Source organism: Dromiciops gliroides, chromosome 5 (assembly GCF_019393635.1).
Source record: "Dromiciops gliroides isolate mDroGli1 chromosome 5, mDroGli1.pri, whole genome shotgun sequence".
In the NCBI taxonomy this organism is placed as follows: Eukaryota; Metazoa; Chordata; class Mammalia; order Microbiotheria; family Microbiotheriidae; genus Dromiciops; species Dromiciops gliroides.
The window spans coordinates 194,926,768-194,940,941 of NC_057865.1; the positions used below are offsets into that span (position 1 = coordinate 194,926,768).

The 14,174-nt window shown below is 39.7% G+C and overlaps 1 protein-coding gene across 2 annotated transcripts in view; it reads left to right on the forward strand.

Annotated features, from left to right (window-relative positions):
* DUSP16 (dual specificity phosphatase 16) overlaps positions 1–14,174 on the forward strand; it is a 112,934-nt gene that overhangs the window by 77,900 nt on the left and 20,860 nt on the right. For both annotated transcript variants that reach the window (XM_043968306.1, XM_043968307.1), the window contains exon 4: positions 13,705–13,868. In XM_043968306.1, the coding sequence (XP_043824241.1) occupies positions 13,705–13,868 (164 nt within the window). The remainder of the gene's footprint in view (positions 1–13,704; positions 13,869–14,174) is intronic.

Sequence of the window (14,174 nt, forward strand, 5' to 3'; positions counted from 1 at the left end):
CTACTTTTGAAGTTTTCCGGGGCAGTCTCATTGGCAGATCATTAACAGAATGCACCATGAGATACATATAGCAATGAATGAAAGGTCAGTGAGTGGAAAAAAATTGTCAGTGAAGGAGGATGTCAGCAGAATGGAACATTGTCATAGATAAAGATCAGGGAAAATGCAGTTAGTGATTCCTGAGATTAGTGTCTTTCCTGGGAAATTCCATCAGTCCATTGCTGGGGGCATTTAAAGGTAGACTTTGAACACTCAATGAGGCTTAGTTTAGAAAACACTAGTGCCCTGCTTGCTTCAGAATGCTAGGTTAGCTGAAGTTACTTGTGTTTTTATTTTAGACATTACACCATTACTTGGCTGAGTGCTTGTTAGATTTTCCATAAACCTTTTTTTTAAATTAAGATTTGGGGAAAATTGTATCGATTTCAGTTTTGAAATACATCTTCTCCAGAGGAAGATGGTCTGGAAATCCTAAAAAGCTCCTTTCAGGTCCACTACTGACTTACAGCCAGCAGATTAAGTATTGTTCTTGGAGTTAGGACCTGAGTTCAAATCTTGCCTCAGACACCTACTAGCTGTGTGATTCTGGCCAAGTCTGTTTGCCGCAGTTTCTTCATCCATCAAATGGGAGTGATAACAGCACCTGCTTCTCAGGGTTATTGTTAAGATCAAATGAGATTAGTAATTCTAAGACACTTACCTTATGCCCGACACATAGCACTATATAAATGTTAGCTATTATTATTGTTGTTGTTATTATTAATTTCTATAAGGTACTTGGTATCATCAAAAGATTTATTTTTTAAAGTGTATATTAACATGATAGTACCCAGAGTGCCCTGCTTGTCTGTGTTCCCTTCTAAACTTCTTTCTCGTGCTCTTCTGTGTATTTTTTAATGTTTCATCCATAGTTTTTAATTTTTTTTTTCACTACTCCCACTCTAAGTAAAAACCTTTTCTTGTAACGAGTACAGTCAAGCAAAGCAAATTCACTTATTGGATATGTCTGAAAATGCCCCATTCTGCCCTTCTGGTATATCACCTTTCTGCTAAGAAGCAGAAGCCGTGTTTCATCAGGAGTTTTCAGGAGTCAAGCTTTGTCATCACATTGATCAGAATTTTTCCTTCCCATTGTTGGAGTCGCTGTATTCTCCTGGCTCTGCTCACTTCTCAGGTCTCGCAGGCTTCTCTGAGTCTTTCCCTTTCATCATTTCTTATGCAACAAAAATATTACATCTGGGAGCAGCTAGGTGGCGCAGTGGGATAGAGCACCGGCCCAGGATTCAGGAGGACCTGAGTTCAAATGTGGCCTCAGACACTTGACACTTACTAGCTATGTGACGCTGGGCAAGTCACTTAACCCCAATTGCCTCACAAAAACCAACCAAACAAAAAATAGTACATCTGAGGTGATAGGTATCCACTTTGTTCCTTAGCACTTGCTTCAGCAGAAAATGCTGCTATTGATAGTTTTGTTCACATAGGCCCTTCCCTATATCGTTTCCAAACTGCAGTTGACAAAATGAACATGCTACTCCAGAAGTGACCTAACCAGGGCCAAGTATAACAGAACCTTCCACATTCTTTGTGATGAAAGAGTCAGTGTAATGTAATTTGGTGTCAGAGGACCTGAGTTCAAATCCTGACTCTGCAGCTCCCTGAATTAATTAAAGAAGCCATAACCTTTCTTGTCCTCAGCTTCCTCATCTGTAAAATGACTTTAATGAAGATGACCTTTGAGGGTTCTTTACCTGTAAATCTAAGCCTTTCTGATTCTTTTTGGGGGTGGGGTGAGGCAGTGAGGGTTAAGTGACTTGTCCAAGGTCACATAGCTAAGTAAGTGTCAAGTGTCTGAGGCTGGATTTGAACTCAGGTCCTCCTGAATCCAGGGCCTGTGCTTTTTCTAGTGCGCTACCTAGCTGCCCCTTCTTTGTGATTCTTAATACACACTTGAATAATATTACCTTTTTTGACTGCCATGTTACACAAGCTCATACTGAGCTTGGAGTCCATTACAAACTACATTGCTGGTGACACAGTGGATACAGTGTTGGGCTTGGGGTCAGGAAGATATGAGTTCAAATCCAGCCTTAGAGCTGTGTGACCCTGGGCCAGTCATTTAGCCTCTGCTTCAGTAAATGGGGATGATAGTAGCACCTACCTTCAGGGTTGGAGAGCAGATCAACTGAAATCTTTGTAAAAGCACGTAGTACCATACGTGTGTGGCACACAGTAGGTGCTATATAAACATTTATTCCCTTCCTCTTAAAATCCCCAGATTTTCCCCCCATTGACAATTTGTTTTTTCTTTTCTTTTCTTCTTTTTTTTTTTTTTTAGAATTTCTTATATTGCAAAGTTGGTATTTGGCCAAAGTTTGTATTTATCTGAAATTGCTAAAGAATTTGATGGAAAGCACCAGTCTTAAAGTCAGGAAGACCTGACTGCAGATCCATCCTTAGACATTTTACACTTACTAGCTGTGTGACCTTGGACAAGTCACTTAACCCCAATTGCCTCACCAAAAAAAAAGAAAAGAAAGAAAGAAAAAGAAGAATTTGATGGAAGATAACCTACTTTCCTGAGGAAAGGCTTTTCTGAACTTCATTTTCTTTTGATACATGGGACATAGTAGGTGCTTGATGAATGCTTTTTTATGGATTTAGTAAATGAATGGGAAAAGTATTTATTAAGGACTTATTATGTGTCAAACATTAGGAATACATGCCCTTAAAGAGGGTTTTCTATTAAAGGAAGACAACACATCCAAGAGACTTATCTGAGGAAGGGTTATTTTGGTCTGGGAATCACAAGAATGGTTAGTGGAATAATAAGGCAGTCAATTGACGCGTCCTTTGTAGAAACAAAGATAGTGCTGATTTCATTAGAGTTCCCAGAACACAAGAGGTGGAAAAATGGAGACAGGGTGAGAAGGTAGATTGGCAAGTGGTCAGGGTGAGTGCACCAGCTAGATATAGCAAGGGCTGGTGTTCCATGCTCCATTATTTTGTTTGGACACAACAGATTCTTCCCAACAGACACTCAAACAACTCCCCCGCCCCCCGCCCCCCCCCCACTCCATCCCTCCCCCCAGGTTCATTCTCTGAAAAGAGTTAAACAAAACTACTTAATAGAACGAATATGATTGGTGTTAACTTGTCACTTTCCATTTTGCTGTTTACCCACTGTTAACAGATAGGAAGGATGTGTGCTTTAACTTTGATAGGATCAATTGTCCCTTATATCAGACCTGAGTTTGGTTGGCTTTCCTGGAACTGTTTCCTAGGAATTATTTTCAATCCATGCCTCCTGTGCCGTATTTGTAAAGTGGAATTTTGAAACCACATGGAGAACTTTACATTTACCTGTGTCAGAAGATTAAGGTGAACTGATGAAAAATGAAGTAAGCAGATCAGGGAAAGAGTAATACATAATTTCAACAATGATATTAGTGGGGAAGATAAAAGTAACAGAGTAATTGAAAGAGAATGCATTAAAACTGTAAGGACCAACACTGAGCCCAAAGAAGAGGTAGGAGAAGGCATGTCCTTTCCCTTCACTGACACTGCATATGATATCAGACTTCTTTGCTATGTTGCTTGGTTTTGTTGAATTTTTTCTTCTTTTCTTTTTATAATGGATGGTTCTCTGGGAGACAGAGGGAGGGAGGGGTATATTGGGAGCTGTAGGTCATGGGAAAAGCAGATTTCTTGATTTGGTGGTAAGATGGCAATGTGAAAGGTCAGAGAGAAGCCCATTTCTCTTACATCAACCCTAGTCAATATTGGGAAAAGACTCTACAAAGACCAAAGACCAAGAAAAGCTAAAATAATCAGAAATGCCTACATGGCACAGAAAGATAGGGAGAAGCCAGGATAGGCCTTAGAGGGGTCTTGCCAGGGAAGCCAGTATGAGCATGTATATGCCTGGAAGCTTGCAAGGGTAGGGAGGAAAGTGGTGTGATGTCACCCTGAACTCCAGGAGCTGGGGAGAGGGAAATTACCATGAGTACAGATAAATGATGGAAAAGTCACCAGAGGTGGGTGTCCCAGGGAAGCTAAACAGACTTTCACAAATGGACCTGACACTAGTCAGTGCATTAAACGGAGGCATTGCAGGACAGGAGCAACTTGAATAAGGGGGTACCTGAAGCTATATTCTAGCCCTGGCCTGTGAGAATGTAAGCCAGAGACAGAATCACTCCGGATAGGTCAATGCCCAGGGAAACAGGGAAACAGCAAAAATAATAGTCAAATGTAGAAAGGTTTCAACAATGGAAAGGAGCTAAAAGAAATGCTCACATTCTAATGGAGGGAAAGAGGCAAGTTTCCCTTCAGAGTCCTACTATTATCAAAAGTTAGAGAGGGAGTTGGTAAGACCAACATTTGCCTGTTTTATTGATTGATTGATTTTGTTGGTTTTGTGAGAGGAAAGAAAAATAATGTAGTAGGGAGGAAGTGAGGAATAAGAGAAAGGAACTTGTTATTTCATATATCTGGGACATGCAGGAAGAATGATGGTTATTCCCCAGTTATCATTCTCAGAAGCCTTGCCACACAGACACAAGCCATACCTTAGATTTGTAGTTTATCGTTGTTGTTGTTGTTGAAATAAACCTTTTCATCTCTAGAATTTTCTCCCTGGGGCCCCCAATGTCCTGGTTGATAATTACCTGGCTCACTATTTCAGACAACATCAGCCATCTTTATTTTACTCTCTACTTATTTAGCATCTTCTGATCCAGTTCACCAGGAACCTTGCTACCATATACTTAACCATTTCCCGACCTTCCCTTTCTGGAACCCTTATCAAATCGACCCTGCCGTTGTTCCCAGAAAAGATGTTATCAGTCTGCTCCTGTACGGCCCCACTCATTATTCCTGTAACATTTTGGATCTTCTGCTCCTCTCCCACTAACACCACCATCTCCCTCTACTGGAAGGTAAACTCCCTGAAACCAAGGCTTTGCCTTACCCTCTTATCCTCATATTTAGCATGTCTATCACAAATGCTTGTTGACTGACTGAGTGGTAGAGACTGTCGTTACTTTGTTTTATGTCTACAGCATTTGGCCCCTAGCGTATGCTAAATTAATGTTTTTTCTTGCGTTTATCCAGGAATATACAAATAGAACTGCTTGCAGCCATCAGGTTGAACCTACTTGGGCTGTCACTTGGCTTCTTTTCCATTTGTAACATTCTTCTGTCTTTCCTTTTATCGAGTTTTAAAAAGAAGTTGTCTTGTGAAATTTTTTGGAGCCAGTTAGGAAATAATGAAAAAATGTGGTGAGAGAAGACATCAAAGCCACAGAATTTGAAAAGTTAAATACCAAACAAATTAAATTAAGTTATAATTGAAAGAGCTGAGATCTGACTGTGGGGTTTATTAAAAGGACCAAGCAGAAGCTGGGAAAGTTTGCTCACTTAATTGGTTCTAAGAGAGCCAGTCAGTGCCCAGGGAGGAGTCTTAGCACTTTAGTACAAAAAAATTAACTTCATAAATACAAGATGGGGTAGGCATGGTTGGATAGCCATTTGTCTGAAAAAAAAATCTGGGAATGTCAGTGTATTAAAAGTAGAAGTTAAATCAATGTTGGGATATAGTTAGCATTTACATACTAATACCTAGTGTCTGTGCAGTACATTAAAGTTTGCAGAGTGCCTTACATATATCACCATATATGATCCTCACAATAATCCTATGAGGTAAGTGCTATTATTCCCATTTTACAGAGGAGGAAACTAAGGCAAAGAGAGGTAATGACCTCGCCTAGGGTTGTACAGCTTATTCAGTGACTGAGGCAAAATTTGAACTCTTGTCTTCCTGACTCCCAAGCCCAGCACCATTCACTCTGCTGCTCACATACCTATAAAAGCTCATGCAAACTTGGGCAGCATTAGAGAGGAATTAGGACTTCATTAGTCCCTCTATGCTCTGCCCTTGTCCAAACACACCTGGGCACTGCATGTTAAGAAGGATGCGGAGAGGGGATAGCTAGGTGGCACAGTGGATAAAGCACCAGCCCTAGATTCAGGAGGACCTGAGTTCAAATCTGGCCTCAGACACTTGACAATTACTAGCTGTGTGACCTTAACCCTCATTGCCCCACACCCCCCCCCAAAAAGAAGAAGAAGGATGTGGAGAAACTTTAGAGGATTCATAAGGGGGTAACTGGGATGAATGGGGAAGAGTGTGGAGTGAATTTTATTGGAGGATCCTTTGAAGAAAGTGGTGATGTTCAGGCTGGGAGAATAGAAGATTCTTGGGGAGCCCAACAGCTGTTGGTATTTGAAGGCCTGTAATGGGAAGGAGAGATTAGATTTATTCTGTTTGACTGCACAGGGCAGAACCCTGGAACCAAGAGGCCAATTCAGGCTTGATGTCAGGAAGAGAAACTCCTAACAATCGGAGGTGTCTTAAATAGTGGATCAGGCTACTGAGAGAAAGGGTAGATTCTTCCCTCTTGTGGGTCTTTGGACAGGGGTTGGATGATCACTTGTGGACTCTGTGACTGTGGGAATTCCTTTTGTGTGTGGCCTGGACTAGATGACCCAACTAGCAAATTCTGTGATCGTGTTAACTACTCACCTTCAGGATGACTGAGCATTTATTAAACACTTGTTGTGTTCACTGCACTGTGGTAGGCACAGGAGAAGATGCAGCATTTTAGATAAAACTCTCATTGGTTAGGGACCAAGACCCAGAGAGAGATGATTAAAATACCCAGTAAGACTCCAAGTGTAGGATTTAGAGCTGAGTGAGACCTTAAGTATCATTTAATCCACCCCCCTCACTTCATAGGTAAAGAAACCTAGGCTTAGAAAAGTTTAAGGTGATTCATACAAGGTCATTCACTCAGCCAGAATTTGAACTCAGCTCCTCATGTTGAGGAAAAGACTGTTAATGACCAAGGTGGGGTTGTGTTGTTGTATATTTTTGATGGGGAGAGGGATTAGGAAAGGTTTCATAGAGAAGATAGCATTTAAAGAGCTCTGTAAGTGATAAGAATCAATTCAGCAGGGAGAGGAAGAATTCTAAGCATAGAGACTAGAAAACAAAATCATTTCAGAGTTTGAGGCTATCAGGAATTCATTTGGGCTACATCTGATGAATCCTTGGTTACTTTCATATTCACTATATATAAAAAATTGCTTATTGAAATGATTTTTAGTTTCAACTCATCAACAAGTCTTTATTAGGTATCTACTATGTGCTCTCGAGGGTGCTGAGTGTCGGAGACAGAAAGGACAGAAAGACAAAATGAAACTGGTCATCCCCCACCCCACCCCCCTCCCTGCTCAGGAACTTACATTCTATTGGGGAGATTTGTTGTTGTTGAGTTATTTCAGTCATGTATGACTCTCAGAGACCACATCTAGGGTTTCTTGGCAGAGATACTGGAGTGGTTTACCATATCCTTCTTCAGCTTATTTTACAGATGAGAAAATTGAGGCAAACAGAATTAAGTGGCTTGCCCAGATCACACAGCTGGTAAATGTCTGAAACTGCATTTGAACTCAGGAAGATGAGTCTTCCTGATGCCAGATCTGTTGCTCTATCCATTGTGCCACTTACTTGCCCCATTGGGGAGATAACATGCAATATATAAGCATATGCAAAATAAATAAAATATAATTTGGGGAAGGGAAATAACAACTGAGGGTCATCAGGAAAAGTTTCATGTAAAAGGTGTCATTTGAGCAGAGTTTTAAAGGAAGTGAGAAATTCTAAGAGTTAGAGACAAGATAGGAATATATTCCAGGTATTGGGTGGGGAGGGCCAGTGCAAAGGCATACAGCATATGGAATGTTATGTGTGAGCAATAAACAGTGATTAAATGCCAGCTTATTATGCACCAGGCACTGTGCTAAGTACTGGGGGTACAAAAAGAGGCAAAAGACAGTCTCTGCCCTCAAGGAGTTCTAGGGTAATAGAGAGCCATTGGAGTTTACAGAGTGGGGAAGTGAAGCAGTCAGGTCTGCACTTGAAGAAAATCACATTTGGCAAGTGGGTATAGGGTAGACTGGATTGGGGAGAGTCTTGAGGCAGTACTAACATTAATGCCCTTTACAAACTGACGAGCTGTAAGTCTGTAATCATAGTTGGGTCTTTAGCTGTTTTGTACTTCAGAGAGAATTTGAGAATCTCACAAGTGAGATAATTTGTCAGCAGGATAGTCTGGTCTGTAATATTACACATAATAAGATTGCACATTTATATAGTATGTCAAGGTCTGCAAAGCACTTTCATAATGACCCTCTGAGGTCACAGTACAAATGGTATTCTTATGTAAAAGATGGGGAAACTCAGGTTTTAATGGGTAATGTGGCTTGCCCAGCTGATAAGTGTATGAAGTAAGGTTTCTGACAACAAATTTAGATCTGATCATCCATATAACATTGCCCCTCGAGAGGAAAATAAACCCCATTTCTGTATGCCTCATTTACATAAGAGCATACTTTGGGTAATCTAGGCTAAAAAGTCGGAATCGACTGCTCGACTCTTATTAAGTGATGATTTACACACAGACATTAATAATGGAGTTAATGCAGTCCCACTTTTAACACCATTACTTTGTCATTGTTTTCCAGGAATATGAACTGAATGCTATGTTATTCAGGATGTCAAGTGTACTAAGGTGTGGGGTTCTTAATCATGAAGAATCCAGCATACTGTAACTCTTGGAGAAGAGCAGATCTGATCTCTTATGAAATGAATGAGCCCCTTAGAGCTAACTGCTGAGGAATGCTTGGGGAAAGGGAAGAAAGAAAAGGAAATTTACATGATCATTTTGTTGTCTATTTGAAAGGAATAGCAAGTTGTGCATAGTAGATTTGCAGTTTCATATACAATCATCTTTTTTTATTCTACTGTGTTATGGAAATGCTTGTTTTATTCCACAAATTAAAAATAAAATAGTTTTTAAAATTCAATAAAAGTACTATATAAACACCCCCCACAAATGAAAAATCCTTTCTCTTCTGATCAATTGTCATATAATTCACATATTTATACTTCCAACTTTTCAGAGCATAACATCCAGAAACTCAGTGAAGACCTTGCCCATCTTCCTTTATCACTGATATAATTGAGAATGCTTCTGAAATATAGTTTAATTTATTTTCACAGCATTCAGGTATAGTATTTAGTGGACAAGTATCGCTAGATCTTCTTGGTGGATGAGGAAAAAAACAAGCCCCAGAATATTTCCTACCTAAGGTCACAGAGCAGATCCCTTTAGAGACAGAATTAGAAAGAATTCCCTTTTCCTGATTTCTAGTCTGCAAACCTTCCCACAAGGCTACAGTGTACTTTAAGTAATTAGGATCTGTCAACACTCTTCTGAAGTACCTTGCAATGTGAACATAAGAGCTGAGGTATCAGTGGTGATTATGGTAATCTTGACTGACTGCCAGGGGAATCCCAAATACTTTCTATTTTCTTCTCTTTCCCTTTCCCCCTCCCTTCCACCCATTCTCTCTAGATTTTAGGGTGGAAATAAGTTTATGGAAGTGGGACCAAAGTATATCTGCCTGCATCATTGAAACATTAAATTTAATATTATAGTAGGAAAATTTTACTTTTCATTCTAGAAATAGATTTTATTCATATTTTTCTGAAGAAGCAATATAATTGGCAATAAATTCAGATTATAGCTACATTGGGCGTGTACGTGACTGATTTTGATTACTTACTGTTGATTTCAAACTCTACTTTGTGTTTCCTCTTGATCCCATTAAACAAATACTGATTGGAGTTGAGAGTATCATAGAAAAACTTTCTGCCAAGATGATCCCCTGCCCCGGAAGCAGGCTGTGTAGTTCCCTCTAAATACTCTACTGAGGTCCCTACTTGCTTTGTCCTGAAATGCCAGAGAGAGCTCTGAAGGGCCAGAACTTTTGAGCCACAAAGATCCAAAGAGGCCTAACCCCAGGAGGAGGAAATCAGCACAGGGACCCAGAGTGAGACTGAGATGGCCAAGCACCCCATCTGAAAGTGCTGCAGTGTGCAGAGAATTACCTGGTCACAAAGCCCCAATGTAGGATCTAAATATGAATAAATCAAAGGGAAAAAACCTAACATGTTTTAAAATTATTTAAAATTAACTCTGTAACAACTACAATCAGACAAAAACAAAAACACTGCATTTCTTGCAAGTACTACATGAATTACCCAGCATAGATGTAGCCAGACATTTAAAAAAATTAAATAAGAGCTTTTGAAGAAAGAATTGGAAGGAGAATAAGTAGCTTAGAATGAAAGTGGTAAACCTTGCCCAAGAAATGAACTCCCTGAACCAAGTTGAAATCATTGACTCCACGAGACAAACAAGAAATATGAGAAGAAAATCCAAAAATTGAAAAAATTAGAAAAAATATAAGCTAAAGTTAATGTTTGACCTAGGAAATGAATCAAGGAGAAGGCATTTAAGAATTATTGGACTTCTTGAAAATTATAATTTAAAAAAGGCTTGGGGGGCGGCTAGGTGGCACAGTGGATAAAGCACCGGCCCTGGATTCAAGAGTTCCTGAGTTCAAATCCGGCCTCAGACACTTGACACTTACTAGCTGTGTGACCCTGGGCAAGTCACTTAACCCCCACTGCCCCGCAAAAAAAAAAAAAAAAAGGCTTGGATGCCGTATTTCAAGCATTTATGATTATAAATACAAACTACCCAGGAAAACTAACAATAGGAAGAATTCAGAGCTCCCTTGTTAAAGGAGATTAAAAAGATGGACAATATAGGGGAGTGAAGAGTCACAAAGAAAATAAACTTCCTAATTCTGAAGGGGTGAAGAGGAAGAACTAAAAATCTAAGATGTTGCCTTGGATAGCTTCAGTTGGGGAATGGCTGAACAAATTGTGGTGTACAAATACAATAGAATATTTTTGAACTATAAAAAATGACATAGGGGGCAGCTAGGTGGCACTGTGGATAAAGCACCAGCCCTGGATTCAGGAGGATCTGAATTGAAATCCAGCCTCAGACACTTGACACTTACTAGCTGTGTGACCCTGGGCAAGTCACTTAACCCTCATTGCCCTGCCCCCCCCCCCAAAAAAAAAATGACATGAGGATTTTAGGGTATCTTGGGTAAAATGAAGAGAAAATCAGGAGAACAATTTATACAAAAAGAACTACATTGTGAAGAAAAGCAACTTTGAAAGACTTAAGAACTCTGATTAAAGCAATAACCGATATGTTAGTCACTTCCTGACACAGGGAGGTGACATGCACAAAGTACAAACACATTTTTGGATATAGCCACTAGGTAGATTCATTTTCCTTTGACTATGCTAATTTGTTACAAAGGTCCACCCCCCCCCCCATCTTTTTCTTGGTTAATGGGCGTGGGAGGGTAGGCAGAAGAGAACACTAGAAGAACTGAAACTTAAAGACATCTTAAAGAACCAAGCTATGTTGATTGTTCCAGGCACTATGCTAACTGCTAGAAATACAAAGAAAGGCAAAAGATAGTCCCTGCTCACAAGAAGCTTACAGTCTAATCAGGGAGATAACACGCAAACAATTATGTACAAAGAAGCTACATACAAGATAAATTGTAGGCACCAGTATTAAAGGAGATCAGGAAAGACTTCTTGTAGAAGGTTGAAGGAAGCCAGGGAACAGAGATGAAATCTGCTAGGGGAGATAAGACAAACTCACAATAAATCTATGGTCTCATGTTGTTTCATATGCACCTTATCTTCTCAGTGATAGTAAGCTCCCTGAAGGAATGGGCGTTACAGTTCTTTATTATCTTCCCATGGTACCAAGTATGGTCTAGCATTTTTATTTGGGGAGAGGGGGTGGACATAACAGATTTTATCAATGTAGATAACACCCAGTATAAATATTTCCTCTTCCAGATTGCCTTGTATATAGCTTACAGGCTTGTATATAACATAGTCTTTTCTTTCTTTCTTTCTTTTTTTTTTTTGTGGGGCAGTGGGGGTTAAGTGACTTGCCCAGGGTCATACAGCTAGTAAGTGTCAAGTGTCTGAGGCCGGATTTGAACTCAGGTCCTCCTGAATCCAGGGCTGGTGCTTTATTCTGTCCCCCACCCCCAACTTATAGTCTTTTTACAAACTTTTTTCCATTTATTTAGAATTTTATTTTTCCCCAGTTACATGTAGTTCTGGTCATATAGTTCCTGAGTTTGTCTGGGCAGGTAAACTCTAAAGTATTTTATATTGGTCACAGTTATTTTAAATGAAATTTCTTTATCTCTTGCTGCTGAGCTTTGTTGGTCATTTATGGAAATGCTGATGATTTATGTGGGTTTATTTTATATCCTGCAACTTTGCTAAAGTTGTTAATTGTTTCAAGTAGTCTTTTAGTTGATTGTCTAGGATTCTCTAAGTATAACATCATATCATCTGCAAAGAGTTATAGTTTTGTTTCCTCCTTCCCTATTCTAATTCCTTTAATTCCTTTTTCTTCTCTTATTGCTAAAGCTAACTTTTCTAGTATAATATTATAGAGATGATAATAGATATCCCTGTTTCACCCCTGATCTTATTGGGAATGCTTCTAACTTATCTCCCTTACATATAATGTTTGCTGTTGGAACTTACAGTCTTACAGAGTTGCCTGAGATACTTATTCATTTTTGCGCAGCTAATATGTGTGAGAAGGGCTTGAACTCAGGTCTTCATTACTCTGAGACCTGCATTCTCTCCACCAGGCCAGACTGACTGCCTTTCAGAGATGTCAGAAGAACACTAATAATAAAAGCTGATTATTATTAACTAGTTGACAAATAGAGCACAGGCCTAGCCATGTCACTCCCTTGCTTTGAAATTTCAGAAAATACAGACCCTTCTGTTTAGCTTTTGAAACTCTTTATAATCTTCCTGTCTCCTATCTTTGCAGACTTATTTCATGTTACTCTCCTTCACACACTAACTTCCAGATACATTTTTGTCCATTTGTTGCTCACTATACATGGTATTATATCTCTATGCCTTTGCAGGGGCTGTACCTCAGGCCTAGAATGTACTCTTTCCTCACCTCTTGTTTGTAGAGTTCCTAGCCTCCTTAAACACTCAGGTCAAGAGCCAAACAGTTTTATTCCAAAGTAAACAATTTTTCATCAACTGATGTACCTGGGCCTTCTAGTGTTGAAAAAAAAAATTCAGAAAGAAGGCAAGACAAGCAGGACAGTTTTGAAAGTATAGGTACAGGGGTGGCGCAGTAGATAAAGCACTGGCCCTGGATTCAGGAGGACCTGAGTTCAAATCCGACATCAGACACTTGACACTTACTAACTGTGTGACCTTGGGCAAGTCACTTAATCCCCATTGCCCTGCAAAAAGAAAAGAAAAAGAAAAGAAAGTATAGGTACATACTTTTAAAAAATCTTGTGAAATGGAGTCTTTTTTATATAGAATCCTCTTTTTTTTGTATTCTGCTGTGTGTATGGAAATGCCTTTGTTGTGGAGATTTAAGTTCAGAATAAAAAATAGTTTGATATGGTGTTTCTTTGTATACTTATTATAAACATGCTAGACCCGGTGCTAGGTCACAGATTAGATTTAGTGGTTAGCAACTCTAGAAAAGGAAACATATTCAGCAAATTAACTTGAATCTGTGTGATTGTTTTTCTTTTCAAAACAGTTTTAGTGTAACGATTCCCAGAAGGCAGACTTCACCTTTGTGCGTGGTATAACCATTGTATGACGAAACAAATGTTTGTTCTCAGGTGGGTTTGATGAATTCTCACGCTGCTTCCCTGACCTCTGTGAAGGAAAATCTTCTTTAGTCCCTACCTGCATTTCCCAGCCTTGCCTACCTGTCACCAACACTGGGCCAACCCGAATTCTTCCGAACCTTTATCTTGGCTGCCAGCGAGATGTCCTTAACAAGGTGGGTACTTTGAGAGCATCTTTTGGTAGCTGGGAGTTTACTGGTAGCTTTTAGAGAAAATTTTTGGTCATTGACTTGTTATTTATTGATACAGGCAGCTAGGTGGTGCCGTAGTGCACAGAGCACTGCCCTTGGAGACAGGAAGCCTCAGATACTTACTAGTTGTGTGACCCTGGACAAGTCACTTAAACCTCTGCCTGCCTCAGTTTCCTCATCTGTAAAATGGGGATAATAATAGCACCAATTTCCCAGGGTTGCTGTGGGGATCAAATGAGATAGATAAACAATAATTATAAGACAATTAGC